The sequence below is a fragment of the Podarcis gaigeae genome (assembly GCF_964106915.1).
Source record: "Podarcis gaigeae genome assembly, chromosome: 3".
NCBI lineage: Eukaryota > Metazoa > Chordata > Lepidosauria > Squamata > Lacertidae > Podarcis > Podarcis gaigeae.
The window spans coordinates 43,092,037-43,105,802 of NC_139680.1; the positions used below are offsets into that span (position 1 = coordinate 43,092,037).

At 42.4% G+C, this 13,766-nt stretch overlaps 1 protein-coding gene across 12 annotated transcripts in view; it reads left to right on the forward strand.

The window, feature by feature from the left end:
* ANKRD6 (ankyrin repeat domain 6) overlaps window positions 1–13,766 on the forward strand; it is a 71,939-nt gene that overhangs the window by 51,267 nt on the left and 6,906 nt on the right. For 11 of the 12 annotated variants that reach the window (XM_083730179.1, XM_083730186.1, XM_083730188.1 and 8 more), the window contains 9 exons: window positions 2,360–2,458; window positions 3,622–3,720; window positions 5,294–5,392; window positions 7,058–7,156; window positions 10,623–10,721; window positions 10,862–10,939; window positions 11,300–11,404; window positions 12,076–12,213; window positions 13,339–13,515. In XM_083730179.1, coding sequence (XP_083586305.1) covers window positions 2,360–2,458; window positions 3,622–3,720; window positions 5,294–5,392; window positions 7,058–7,156; window positions 10,623–10,721; window positions 10,862–10,939; window positions 11,300–11,404; window positions 12,076–12,213; window positions 13,339–13,515 — 993 coding nt within the window. The remainder of the gene's footprint in view (window positions 1–2,359; window positions 2,459–3,621; window positions 3,721–5,293; window positions 5,393–7,057; window positions 7,157–10,622; window positions 10,722–10,861; window positions 10,940–11,299; window positions 11,405–12,075; window positions 12,214–13,338; window positions 13,516–13,766) is intronic. The other variant, XM_083730187.1, reaches the window with a different exon arrangement.

Here is a 13,766-nt window from a genome sequence, read left to right on the forward strand (position 1 = left end):
CAATTAACACTGCACAATTTCCTCTTCATTTGTCCACCTTCATCCTCCGTAGCACATGATGTAGTCGGGACTAGGGGAGGAAAAGAGCTCTAATTATTTTCCATGATATTTTGAGAACACTGTCGCACTCTTTTGTGTTGAGTGAAAATACCCACTTCACTCCTAGTCATTCTTATGTGCTATCCTGTGTGGATATATACAGATGTAGCTGATTTATGTGCAACAGAACACATGGCTTTGATAGCCAAAGCAAGCTGGCCTGGACAACTATTTATAAAACAGTTTTCCACCTTGACGTTGGTTGTCTTTCAATTACTCTTTGTTATTGCACTGGAAATGCATTTTTCTGTTTGTGACTTCAGATTTCTTTTAATTGGAGGGAAATGGTTCCCAGAGCATATGTTGTCTTCCTCAAATGCCAGTATGTTTAATAAGTCCTTTAATGAACTACATTAGTTTTTCTTGTTGCTGTCACTCTGATCTAATTAAAATAATTGTTACAACAAAAATCTATCAAGCGGGTGAGCAAGTGGGTCTTTTGTTATGAAACAATCATCAGCCTAATCCATTCTATCTGCAACAGCTGGCTCTTGAGCAGTGCCATTTAGAAGGCTTTGGGTTTGAGCTGCAGGGAATCACAGTAGCTCATTTCAGTCCCATCCCAGTGAAAAATGTAGCTTGATTTTATGATCTTTTATAATTTGGCCTTTATTATTATTTTTTGAACATTTGAGTAACATTTGAAATAGTAAGAAAATAGTATTTGAAAGAAAATAGTATCTGAACATGCCACTAAGAGAACTCTGTGTTCCTTGAAATGTTTGTACAAATAAAATGGTCTCCTGCTGCTATCTGAAGATATTTTCTGTACTTTCCCCAATAGCTTCACAATGGGTCAAATTGCAAACTGTCACATAACCACTTTGCTGCAGGCCAGGCATTGCGTGGAGCCACTCAACTTACATTCCAACTTCTTTATTTAGACTGAAAACAGACATAGCTTCTAGGAAAAGTGGATGCGGTTTGAACATGCGTTGACCCAGTTTGCACGTCACGGTAACCCTAATGGTGTACCATGAAAAGCTTTTCCTGTCCTGTTTATCTCCCTACTAATGGTGGGGTGAAACAACCAACAGCCCTGGTTTAGTGTTAATGTCTGATCCATGGGATGTGGTTTGTTTCGCTTCAGCAAACCAGTTAGGAATCCCAAGGGCAAATATTAGTGACAGATTTTATGGTTTGTTGCAAATGAAACAAACCATCACCCCTAGTTCTGATGTAACACTCAGCCAAGGATCATGGCCTGTTTCTTCCTCTTCATCAAATATAAGCCCCAGTAGTGGCCAGCAGGTGAGTGTTGCTGCTGGTTACCAAGAGGGAGGGCAAGGCAGTGGGGAAACTGGCATGTTGTGGGTGCAGTGTGGGGAGCTGTGATGCTGCACCTTCACTGTGCCAAGCTCCCTGCTGCCTCTCCCTTTCTCCTCTCAATAACCAGCCGTGGCACATGGTGTTGGTAAGCCAGGAGAGCAACACAGCCTCACTGGCTGCATAAGGCTTAAAAAAAACCCCACCACACATCCAAATAGTTGGTTGACCAGTCAAACATGCGGCCTTTGTAACTGCATTCTTCATTGGGCTATCTAGATATCAATGGATATTGCAAACGTCAGTCAAATTGCCTGTCACTTTGCTGAACTTTGCCTGATTTTGTTCCATCTGAAAAAACTAGATGATTGAGGAATACTCAGAGCTACGTGAGTGATTCTGAGTCAGTTAATCTGCTGATCTGGTGATACATAGTGCTAGGTAGAAGTTTGCTAGGGAGGACATATGGTGAGGCCCATGATTTGTAAGCAGTGTGTGTTGGAGTGGGGTATGACTTTCAGAATCGTAAGCTACCAGCAGTTAATGGTTACGTCATGTAATGTTTCTACAAGGAAAACGATGGGGGGTGGGCGGAGCATGATAACCTCTGTGGCTCACCACATACAGTTGCCAGCGCATTAGTTTTCATGCTGCAAAACTTCACATGTGACAACAGCCTACACTCAAGTTTCATGTTCTTCTTCTTTTTCTAAATGGGAATTCTTTCTGTGTAGGAAAAGTATAACACGTGAAGTGACCTAATTGCTTAGGTTATCTGCTAATAGCTAGACCAGTATAATGTTGCACAATGTAGAATTTGGAATTTGGAAACCAGAGTGTGGCTTGCTCTTAAACTCATACAGTATTTCAGTAGCACTGTGTATGTTGCTGCTTATGGGGATGGGATGTTTTGATGAGGCTAATTGATATGCATGTATATTGATGTAGATTTGAAATAAAATGTGTGTTAGTAAATAATGGGTGCTCTTTGCAGGGTGACCAGACAGCTTTGCATCGAGCTACCGTTGTGGGGAACACAGATGTAATAGCAGCTCTCATCCACGAAGGCTGCGCTTTGGACAGACAAGACAAGGTTATTGCCAGTTTTGTGTTTATTCTCTTTCTGTGTTAGGTTGTCGTCTCTGGAGGAAGCTCTCTCCAACTTGTTTGTGTCATTTGCTGTAGAGGAAATAAATATAATGCAGAATAACACAACACAACTACAAGGTCTTGGAAATACACATCTGTATTGAATTGGTAAACTTCATTTTTTTATAAGTAAATACCAGTCATAGCTAAATACAAAACAACACAGCACATGGCAACATACATGCACAGCAGCATCACTGTAAATACAATACTTACACAAACTTCCTTAATCTTTGTACTAGTTACTAATGTTTCCTTTTTTGTTGTATTCAAGTGGCAGTGGGCTACAGATCCACATAAACTCAAAGCATATGTCTTCCCCTAAAGAATACTGGGAACTGTAGTTTGTTGGGAACCACAGCTCTGTGAGGGGGAAGCACCAGCCAAGTGCTTTAAATTTGCATTGGGTGTGCTATATATGTATGGTGGGCATCTGCAGTGTCCAAAGTGAATTATTTCCCTTCAAGTAGTAGGATGCTCTGAGCTGATTACCACATTGTTTTGAGGAAACCCACCCAGGGCTGCTACCATTGCTGAAAACCCCTGGAGGGGAGAGTGCTCTTGTGCTCAAATCCTGCTTCCTGGTTTCTCACACGCAACTGTTTTGCCGCTGTGAGAACAAGGTGCTGGACTAGATGAGCCATTGGCTTGATCCAGCAAGCTCTTCCTATGTTCTTAAGTTCTTAGATGTAACTGCTCGGGATGAACCTTAGCCCTAGGCCCCGCTCCCTCCTTTACACATTTTTTCCTGCTTAGCTCAACCATGGTTAAAGGCGGCATTGGCACTGATGTTTATCATAGTAAATTATAACCAGGGATTGCACCTAGCTGTGGTTTCTAGTGTACTTCAAACCCTGGTTAGCCTAAGGTAAATTAAATGTTGATGCTGAGCTGATGCTGGGTTAACAAAGATTGGGACCAGGAGGGTTTTACTTCCTGAAAAAGAGAGAGTGGCAGTGAGTATGCGAATTCCCAAGGTCTGCATATAGTAATTCAGTCATTTAAGATGGCATCCAAATAGAATTATAAATAGCACCTCTGGATGTATGCAGTCTTTTCTCTATATGGACACAGTACTCTAAACTGCTGCTTTTCCTCTGCCTTCAGGATGGGAACACAGCTCTCCATGAAGCCTCTTGGCATGGATTCAGCCAGTCTGCCAAACTGCTTGTTAAAGCAGGGGCAAATGTTCTTGCCAGAAACAAGGTGAGATGCATGCAGAAAGGAGCATTCAAGTGCTGCTCTTTAAAAAGAAGGGAAAGAAAAGAAGAACTAATTTTTAAATGGGAGTTTTTCCTCATCAGTAGTTTCCAGCAGAGGCATTTCTGGATAAGTAAGTGGCAGTGCATTTTCTTGGCAACACTCTTCCATTTCATTTAAGATGGACTGTGCCTTGATTATTCTCTTTGAGGGAAAACTTGTATTCTGGCAGTTGACACACGCGCACACACACATGCACACACACCGCTCTGTTGGGAGCGAATGTCGCATTAATTATGGCTGAAGAACTATCAAAGCCCTTCTAGCACCCAAATCAGTACAGAAGCGTGTGAAAATGAATTGAACAAACAAGAAAATGTCAATTTAAAAAACCCCGTTTATCAGAAACAAGAAAGCCAGACACATGAATGGCAAAACTGAGGGGAAACTGCTTGTCTTCCATGAGACTTTCAGACACTAGGATAAGCTCTTGTTGCAAACTTTTGGGAGAGACTCAGGTGTTCTTCCTCTTCTTGTCTATATTAAATTTTGAGGAATGTTTTGCAGAGAGGATTGGGGGGGGGGGGAAGCAAAAGGCTGGATCCTGTCTTTTTCTAAATCAGCAAGAGTATTTCCTTTTGCATAATTCCACTCAGTGGAAACTCCCACCAGCAGAAAGCAGGGAGGTGACTTTTGCTACTTGTGCCACCTTTCTGGGTTGGCGAATCTTTCAGAACACTCTTGGGAAAATCTACTAGAAAGTGTTCGTGTGTGATCACAAATCGAACAAGCCAAAAGGTGAAGGGTCATAGAGTGTCCCTAATGATGAAGCAAATCACTTAAGACAAATTAAAAAGGTAAAGGGACCCCTGAACATTAGGTCCAGTCGTGACTCTGGAGTTGTGGTGCTCATCTCGCTTTACTGGCTGAGGGAGCCGGCGTACAGCTTCCAGGTCATATGGCCAGCATGACTAAGCCATTTATGACATTACGAAAAAAAATGTTAAAGTGTGGGTTAGTGTAAAGACAAAATCCTGGTAGTGGCAGCCATTTTCCTTAAGACACATCTTAAGGACTTAGAATGGGCACAAAGTCCCTTCTTAAAAACTACAATCACACTTTTCAAATCTAGATGGAAACAAAGTAATTCCTATCCAGTTCCCATTTACTTCCCCTCCCCAATGTATGCTCCACTTTTCTATAACAAGAACAGAACCAAGTTGTTGTTTTTTAAAAGTAGCCAATAAACTGGAATTATACAGGATTAGGGAGTTCTATTATAATGGCCAAGAAAAAGAAATCAGAGAAATTTTAAATGAACAAGAGCACCCTTGGTTTGAATTCAGGAAATTTAAGTTTATTTATAGCAAAATATATTATCAAACAGCAGGTAAAAAAGAGAATTAATGTTGTTTTAACAGCTGATTTTGGCACTTTTTAATGCCAAAGGGCAAACTACCAAAATTTATAACAAAGTTATATATAGGTGATCTAATAGGATTATAAGAAATGGTGTGAGATAGTTTCTTGTTCTTTTCTAAAGGTGACTATTGTGTTTTCCCCCCATCTCTTTCCTAAGGCAGGTAACACACCACTACACCTGGCCTGCCAAAACAGTCATTCCGAAAGCGTTCGGGTCCTGCTGCTTGGAGGCTCACGGGCTGATATAAAAAATAATGTGAGTGTTATCAAAATCTATATCTGCAGTTTTTGAGTGGAAAATGCAGTCTTTGAGTGGAAAAAAATAATGTGACCATGCTTGGATATGAGTATTGTGGCTGGTCCCATTCCAAATTAATTATCAGTTGAATGGTTTTGAATGAGTTTTCTGAAGGTTTAAAAACCTGTACATTTTAACAGGAGAGGAGCAAATTTGCAGTCAACCTAATAAAGGCAAAAAAACATTTTAGAAGGGCAGCAGGGCAGTTTGCACCCCAACCTCATATTAATGATGCCTCGTGAAGCTGCCCCATTCCTCTCTGCCTTCAGTTTCTTCCAGTGTTTTGTTCCTCCATTTTTCAGTCAAGTGCATAGAGCATACTGGAGTCTGAAAGAATTACTGTTGTTTGTTTTTCAAGATAGGAATTGTGTTGTACCTTTAAAAAAACACCATCTGCATATGTATAACCCCATCAAACCCAGTGGAGCTTATTTCTGACTAGATCCACATTAGGTTGGGTCACCAAGGTGAAAATTGACGCAGGGTAGTCTTTATTCCAGATTAGTTAATCCAGAGCAGGGGCGTAGGAAAGGGGGGTCCGCCCCAGGTGCCATCATGGAGGGGGGTGACAAATTATAAAGGAACAATTACTGCCCTACTAGGGTGGTTTATAAAAAAACTTTTTTTAAAAAATGCCTGCTGCAAAGTTCTTATCTTACTACACTAGGGGTTATATAGCTACATATGAAATTTCATGCATATCAGTTAATATCTTGATCCTCCTCCATGAAAATAGCTGTTTATTTGGCCGTTTTCCTATGTTGTGAAGGCTGAAATTTCAACAAAGCACGTGCCTTTGCTAGATGCTTTTCGGGCACCTGCTAAAAGCATTCTTCTTTTGGCAAGCATACCTAGATGCTTAGGAAGTTGAAGTAATTTTAATCTCAATATTTTAGCTTTTGTATGTTTTAAAGTAGGATTGTTAATTTTTCTTGATTTTACTGCTGTGGTTTTTTGTTTTTTGTTTGGGTAAACCACTTTGCAGGTTTTTAAAAATAAATTTTATTAAATAAACAAACAATAAATATAAATAAAATAACACAAGCCAAAACACAATCCACACTGAAGTATCTGTTTATAGTCTCCTACTTGTTATCAGAGCCTCAGAATCCACATTCCTTTGTAAAAAAATATGAAATAACGTACAACCATTTTTGCAAGCAAAAAAAAAAATCAATCGGAGGGGTGACAAGAAATTTTCTGTACCAGGTACCACCTGACCTCCCTACGCCTCTGATCCAGAGCAGTTTTCTCTCTGCTCCTACCTGTCATTCTGGCTGCACCTACAACTTGCATGAGGCCCCCAAGAGTTTGCCCCTGAGAGAATGTGGCCCTTGACCGAAAAAAGGTGGCCTCACATTTGCAAACTATAACCTGGCTATTGCTATTGAACCATAATATCTTAGTTACCAACTAAATGGACCATGGATATTGGAGGAAAAGAAGCACAACTGCTCCATGTGGTTAACCAGATTTCCAGTGTACAGCACTTGCCCCTGCATGTTTACCCAGATGCATATTTCCTCACTGTGTCCAGTCAGGCTTACTCCACAGAACCACAGCTTTAATGTGTTAAGGCATCCTGTTAGCTTCCTTACTGTGATTTGCCTCCCTTATTTTTAGGCAGGAGACACCTGTTTGCATGTCGCAGCTCGATATAATCATTTGCCCATCATTAGGGTGCTCCTCAGTGCTTTCTGTTCTGTCCGTGAAAAAAACCAGGTCAGTGCATGAACTTCATTGCCACTATGCTCCATTTTCTATAAGGCTTTTAAAGTATAATCTGATTCCGGTATTTCGAACAAAAGAGGTGGCTGTTGTGCTCTGAACTATGGAGAAAGCTTTTGAAATTATTCCCCTTTTAATTAAAGTGCTGCTATATCAAAGGTATTATTTTGGCATAAAGAATTGCCTTAAAGAAATGGTGTGTCCTTAGTGTCACATCAGAGCATGTTGTTGCATTTACATTTCTTATCTGTACTCTTTAAATATATATATATATATATATATATATATATATATATATATATGCAGGTTTTGGTGTCCTCGGGTGTCTTCCCGTGTAAAAGTTGGGGTGTCTAGGCGACGTTTCGACGAGGTCTCACTCGTCATCTTCAGGCTGGTGCTTTCGGCTTCTTGTTACTGGAACAGAGCGGGATCTCAATGTTTGAGTTCCTATAAATACTGTAGAGGGGGTGTGGTGTCTAGCCTCCAATGTTCTGGGCAGAGAGGAAGTTCCCAGGCTAGTGTGCCTTTTCTTCTTTTGTTCCTTAATTACTTGAGAGATACCTTGAGTGATTTCTTGAGTGATATCCTGAGTACCACTTAGGTGGGTCATTAGGTGTGGATTAGTTGCTAAAGTCTTTGTGTCTTGACCTCTTGAACTTTGTGAAGAGTTTTCCTGAGAAGATGGCTGTATTGCACTTAGTTGTGCTTTGGCTTGGCTTCGTGTATAGGGGCGAGCTGTGGTTTTGTGGCTTGTGTCAGCCAGATCTGTGTAGGGATTGCAGGGGGGTGCAGCATCCGGAGGTGCCACCATGGATTGGCTACTGGATGGTGTCAGTAATTCATCTGTGGAGAGGGTCTGGGTTTGGGTCTGGTGTGGTTGATTGGTGTTGGCGTTCTGTGTGCCTCTGGATCTGGTGTCAGTTTTTGTGGAGAGGGCTAATTTCCAGATGTCTGGCAAGCGGGATGTGTCGTCACGCTTGTTCATGTTGTGAGGGTGTTTCTCTATCTCGATGGCTTCCATGATTATTCTCTTGTGGTGATGTTCCGTGTTAAAGAGCAATTTGGAATCTGCAAAATTAATTTCGTGTCCTGTTTCTTTCATGTGTTGGAAAAGAGAGGAAGTTTTTTCTTCTTTTTTGACGGCATTCTTGTGTTCTGCGATACGTGCATTTATTCGTCTGTTTGTTTGTCCAATGTACGTGGCTGGGCAGACTTTGCAGGGTATTTCATAGATCCCTTGGTTTTCCAACTGGATTACGAAGCTAATCCAAAAGGAAACACCCCCCAAAAACCAAGACACAGAAGAAAACAATGGCATGGCCCTCCTTCCTTATATCAAGGGCACTACAGATAAAATTAGCAAAATCCTCCATAAACACAATATCAAAACAGCCTTTTGCACCAACCAAAAAATAGCCAATATCCTCAGAAACCCCAAGGATAAAATCCAGTTGGAAAACCAAGGGATCTATGAAATACCCTGCAAAGTCTGCCCAGCCACGTACATTGGACAAACAAACAGACGAATAAATGCACGTATCGCAGAACACAAGAATGCCGTCAAAAAAGAAGAAAAAACTTCCTCTCTTTTCCAACACATGAAAGAAACAGGACACGAAATTAATTTTGCAGATTCCAAATTGCTCTTTAACACGGAACATCACCACAAGAGAATAATCATGGAAGCCATCGAGATAGAGAAACACCCTCACAACATGAACAAGCGTGACGACACATCCCGCTTGCCAGACATCTGGAAATTAGCCCTCCCCACAAAAACTGACACCAGATCCAGAGGCACACAGAACGCCAACACCAATCAACCACACCAGACCCAAACCCAGACCCTCTCCACAGATGAATTACTGACACCATCCAGTAGCCAATCCATGGTGGCACCTCCGGATGCTGCACCCCCCTGCAATCCCTACACAGATCTGGCTGACACAAGCCACAAAACCACAGCTCGCCCCTATACACGAAGCCAAGCCAAAGCACAACTAAGTGCAATACAGCCATCTTCTCAGGAAAACTCTTCACAAAGTTCAAGAGGTCAAGACACAAAGACTTTAGCAACTAATCCACACCTAATGACCCACCTAAGTGGTACTCAGGATATCACTCAAGAAATCACTCAAGGTATCTCTCAAGTAATTAAGGAACAAAAGAAGAAAAGGCACACTAGCCTGGGAACTTCCTCTCTGCCCAGAACATTGGAGGCTAGACACCACACCCCCTCTACAGTATTTATAGGAACTCAAACATTGAGATCCCGCTCTGTTCCAGTAACAAGAAGCCGAAAGCACCAGCCTGAAGATGACGAGTGAGACCTCGTCGAAACGTCGCCTAGACACCCCAACTTTTACACGGGAAGACACCCGAGGACACCAAAACCTGCATTCCTGTACCCGTGAAAATCTACGAAAGCAAATATATATATATATATATATATATATATATAATCTGTAAATGAAAAGCTGCAACATTGAGTCTATGCTCCTGCTTCTGCCAAGACTCATTCCATGGCATCTCGCATAGCTCATTGCAAATACTGCAACCAGCAGGAAGATCATTCAGCAATTTTCAAGTGGTCGGTGGGTGGGTGGGTGGGTGGGTGGGGTAGTTTGGGAACCACTGATTTAAGTCACAACACCATCATGGCTATAAGACTAAAATGAAGTTTGCTTCTACTGTCTTGTTGTTAAACACATCTACTTCAGAACATTGTAGAAAAATATACCTCAAAAGTAAAAATAATAAAATGAACACATGTAACCATGTATATGCCTAGTCAGCTGCCTCGTGATAAAAATATTATTAGAAATAAGAAAGAAAGGAAGCTGTCGTGACGTATCATGAACCTTGGAGGTACATTGGAGGAACCTTGCTCGTCCTGTTTGCACTTGCCTTCATCATCTGCCACTCTCCTTTGGGACCTTCTGGTCTGCAGGGCTCTGGAATTTGGGTCCAAGGTGCAACCTTAGTTACACTCTTAACTGGATTGTCCAAAGGAATTTAAGATGCTGTGGAACAAGCGTGGTGACAAGTGTTGGCTGTGGCTTCCATAGGATCCTTTACAATATCTAGTTACACTGAATTGCTAATGTGTGACAAGTCTCAAAGCCAATATACTGGGGAATACATTTGTGGGTGTGGGTGCTTTTAAATGGCTTTACATATTTTCACTGCTGTTTTTAATAGGGCTATTTCTTTAATTTTTTTAAAAATCCTATTTATTATGCATTTTTAGTTGTTTCTGTTCTAATTTATGCTGGGAGGTGCCTTGGGTCCTGCACTGGCAGAAAGGTGGGGTATTCAACCAACCAGTCTGCTAGAATGACTCAACAATATGGTAATACAAAATGTGCACCCTCCTTTTGGGTGCCACAAAATGGTGCTGTTTGTCCCGGACCTCAAGGTGGGGCATGTTCAAGTTTCATTCCGCTTTCTTAACCTCTAGGCTGGCGACACGGCACTTCATGTAGCTGCTGCTCTGAATCATAAGAAGGTGGTCAAACTGTTGTTGGAAGCAGGAGCTGACGGTACAGCCGTTAACAATGTAAGTACCGAAGTCCTTATTCTTATTGTTTCTTGTTGTTTTTTCTGGATGACAGGACAGCATTGATGAAAGGAGTGTCTGGTTCTTTTAATTTCTAAAATGTCATTTGGAGAGAATCGTGTTATCCTTTTCTCTTGCAGGCTGGTCAGACCCCGCTAGAAGTTGCCAGAGAACATGACAACCCTGAAGTTGCTCTTCTACTCACTAAAGCCCCACAGGTACATTATGAATACAGTTCATTAATGATCGACTCGGAAGCATCATTCTACAAAACTGCTCTGGAATAAATGTCTCACACACTAGTGAAGTGGATGTGTTCTGTTGACAAAGAGAAGACTTGATGATACTCATTCTCGCATGCATAAGCAAGTGGGGTGTGCTGTGTCTAATGTATTGTACGCTGTGCTGTAGTTGTTGGTGCATTTGGTTCAAATGCTACATTCTCTGCCCATTGCAGAATTTACTTTGCTGCTGCTGCATTCTAGGAACCAGGCAGATATTTTAAAGCATCCCTTTCTGTAATTGGACCAGGATGACTGGGTCACGATGGTATTAACTTGAAATGTTGCTACATGCAGATCTTGCGCTTTAATCGTGGAAGGAGCCTGAGGAAGAAGAGGGACAGACTGAAAGAGGAAAGGCGTGCTCAGTCTGTACCAAGAGATGAAGTGGTGCAAAGCAAGGTACAGCCAGCTTTCTGTGTACTGAAGGCAAGGAATGTGGCTTGAGTGCTTGAGTCCCCAACCCTTTGAAAGTATTTTTTTCATCTGCCATGAGTGTTTCACCTTTTGCGTTGCTGTGCTGTAAGCACCTGGAGGAAAATAATTAGTACCTGCGTTACAACCTAGCTGATCCCTCTTCGGTTGCTGCTGCTGCTCTGTTTGGAATTTGGAGAACTGTTGTGTTCAGGACTGAATATGAGAACTTAAGGTAAAGATAAAGGGACCCCTGACCATTAGGTCCAGTTGTGACCGACTCTGGGGTTGCGGCGCTCATCTCGCTTTATTGGCCGAGGGAGCCGGTGTACAGCTTCCAGGTCATGTGGCCAGCATGACTAAGCTGCTTCTGGCAAACCAGAGCAGCGCACGGAAACGACAGAAACACCAGAGTGGTACCTATTTATCTACTTGCACTTGACGTGCTTTCGAACTGCTAGGTTGGCAGGAGCAGGGACCGAGCAATGGGAGCTCACCCCATCACGGGGATTCAAACCGCCAACCTTCTGATAGGCAAGTCCTAGGCTGTGTGGTTTAATCCACAGCACCACCCGTGTCCCACAATGTGAGAACTTATCAGAGAGCAAAGATCAGGATCGCTATATCCCTTGCCTGTGTGTGCTTTTATTTTGAAACAGGGCAGTGCCTCAGCCGCTGATGACACTCACAGCAGTGACCAGGCCCTTCAGGGGAGAGGTGACATGAAAGAGGAAGCACAGTTGCCTTTATCAGAGCTCAGAGCAAGGAAGAATAAAAAGAAGAAACCAAGAGAAAAGGTACCGGCAGATGCAGAATGACAGAGGGAAGGCACTCTTAATCCAGGCGGTTTCTCTCATCTCCTTCCATTCATGGGCAGGCTTTCTAAAACATGCCTACTTTTGGTGCCCTCTGTCAGAGACATCAACCTTTCTATAGTTTCAAAGAGAATGGGCCATGGGGTAGCTGACCTTCAGCTGGAGGGGAACAATGGGCCCCACAGATTTCTGTGTCCCCATTTGCTTAAAAAAAGTGTAATAGTAGTAGTAGTTGCTGCTAATATCATCACCAGCTTCTGTGAATCCCTCATGCCAAGTGAGAGACCTGAAGAGCCATATAACCACTTTGACATGTGCCCCCCCCCCAGGTTGACCATGGGTGATTGCAGCACACAGCCTTAAAAGGATTAGCTGCTCCTGCTCTTGACCATGGGGAGGAGGTTTGGGTCCAGACTTCACATGAGCAGACTGCTGCTGCTCAAAGGATGCTCCACAGAAGAAAGAGGTGGAGGCAACCTTTACTGATTCCTTCTCCAGTGTTCCTCCTGCTGACCTGCTCTGGAAGGTCAGGGGACCTTCTGGAAGTTATTAAAAGTGGCATTGGAAGGGGAAAGGGGAACTGGTGGAAATTGCCTTCCTGTAGTGGGGCCCTCCACTGGATCAGAGGCCTTTTAGCAAATGGAAGAAGCCCTTTTATTCACAGAAAGGTATTCTTGGGGCCAATTATTCTTTAGTATGTGTTGAAATCTGGGCAGATAGTGGGTGCTGAGTGCATTAGCCACATTTGCGCCAATGCATTTCATCACTTCAATTGGGCAGTGGTAGCAAATGTAACAGGAGAGATAACATTTGACATGTTATTTTGACAATTTTATTGGGTTGTTTGAAGAACACAGTTAGCTTTGAATTTGGTTATCACCTTAAAATGGATATTGTGTGAAACAGTCTGATCCTGAAGAATGTGGAATGTTTCATATGTGTCCTCAGCAAAGTTTAATTAGACCTTGTTATGGAATATGGGGAAAATGGGGCTTTTTGTATGCCAATAGATAACTTCTCATGAGTGCTACATTTGCACTCATGGAGAATGAATGTGCTGGAATAAATAGGTTTTTTAAAAATGCTGTATTTTTAAAAACAAATCAGGTTTTGGCACTCTCTGAACCCACATCACCAGCTGATCAGCAAGTGCCTCCTAACCCACAGCAGAATTTGCCAAAACGCAAGAGCAAGCGCCGCTGCGCATCTCCTCCACCTCCCCATGAATTCAGAGCCTACCAGTTGTATACACTTTACCGTGGAAAGAATGGGAAAATCATGCAGGTAACTATGCACTTTGTAATTGGATTAACAGGCATGTACACTCTTCAGAGGGTAGGGGACAGAAAAGGATTTAAAAGTTAAATATATTAACTTTCTGTATTGTGCCTTTGTGGGCTACCCCAGCCCGGAAGCCTCTTTCTGCCTGAATGAAGGATGGAGGGGTTTGTGTGTATGTAGGAACCTCTGACTTCTGGGTGGCTGGAATGTAGCCTGTACAAAGTTAAGAGTCACATCCATTGCTCTGCCTGTTT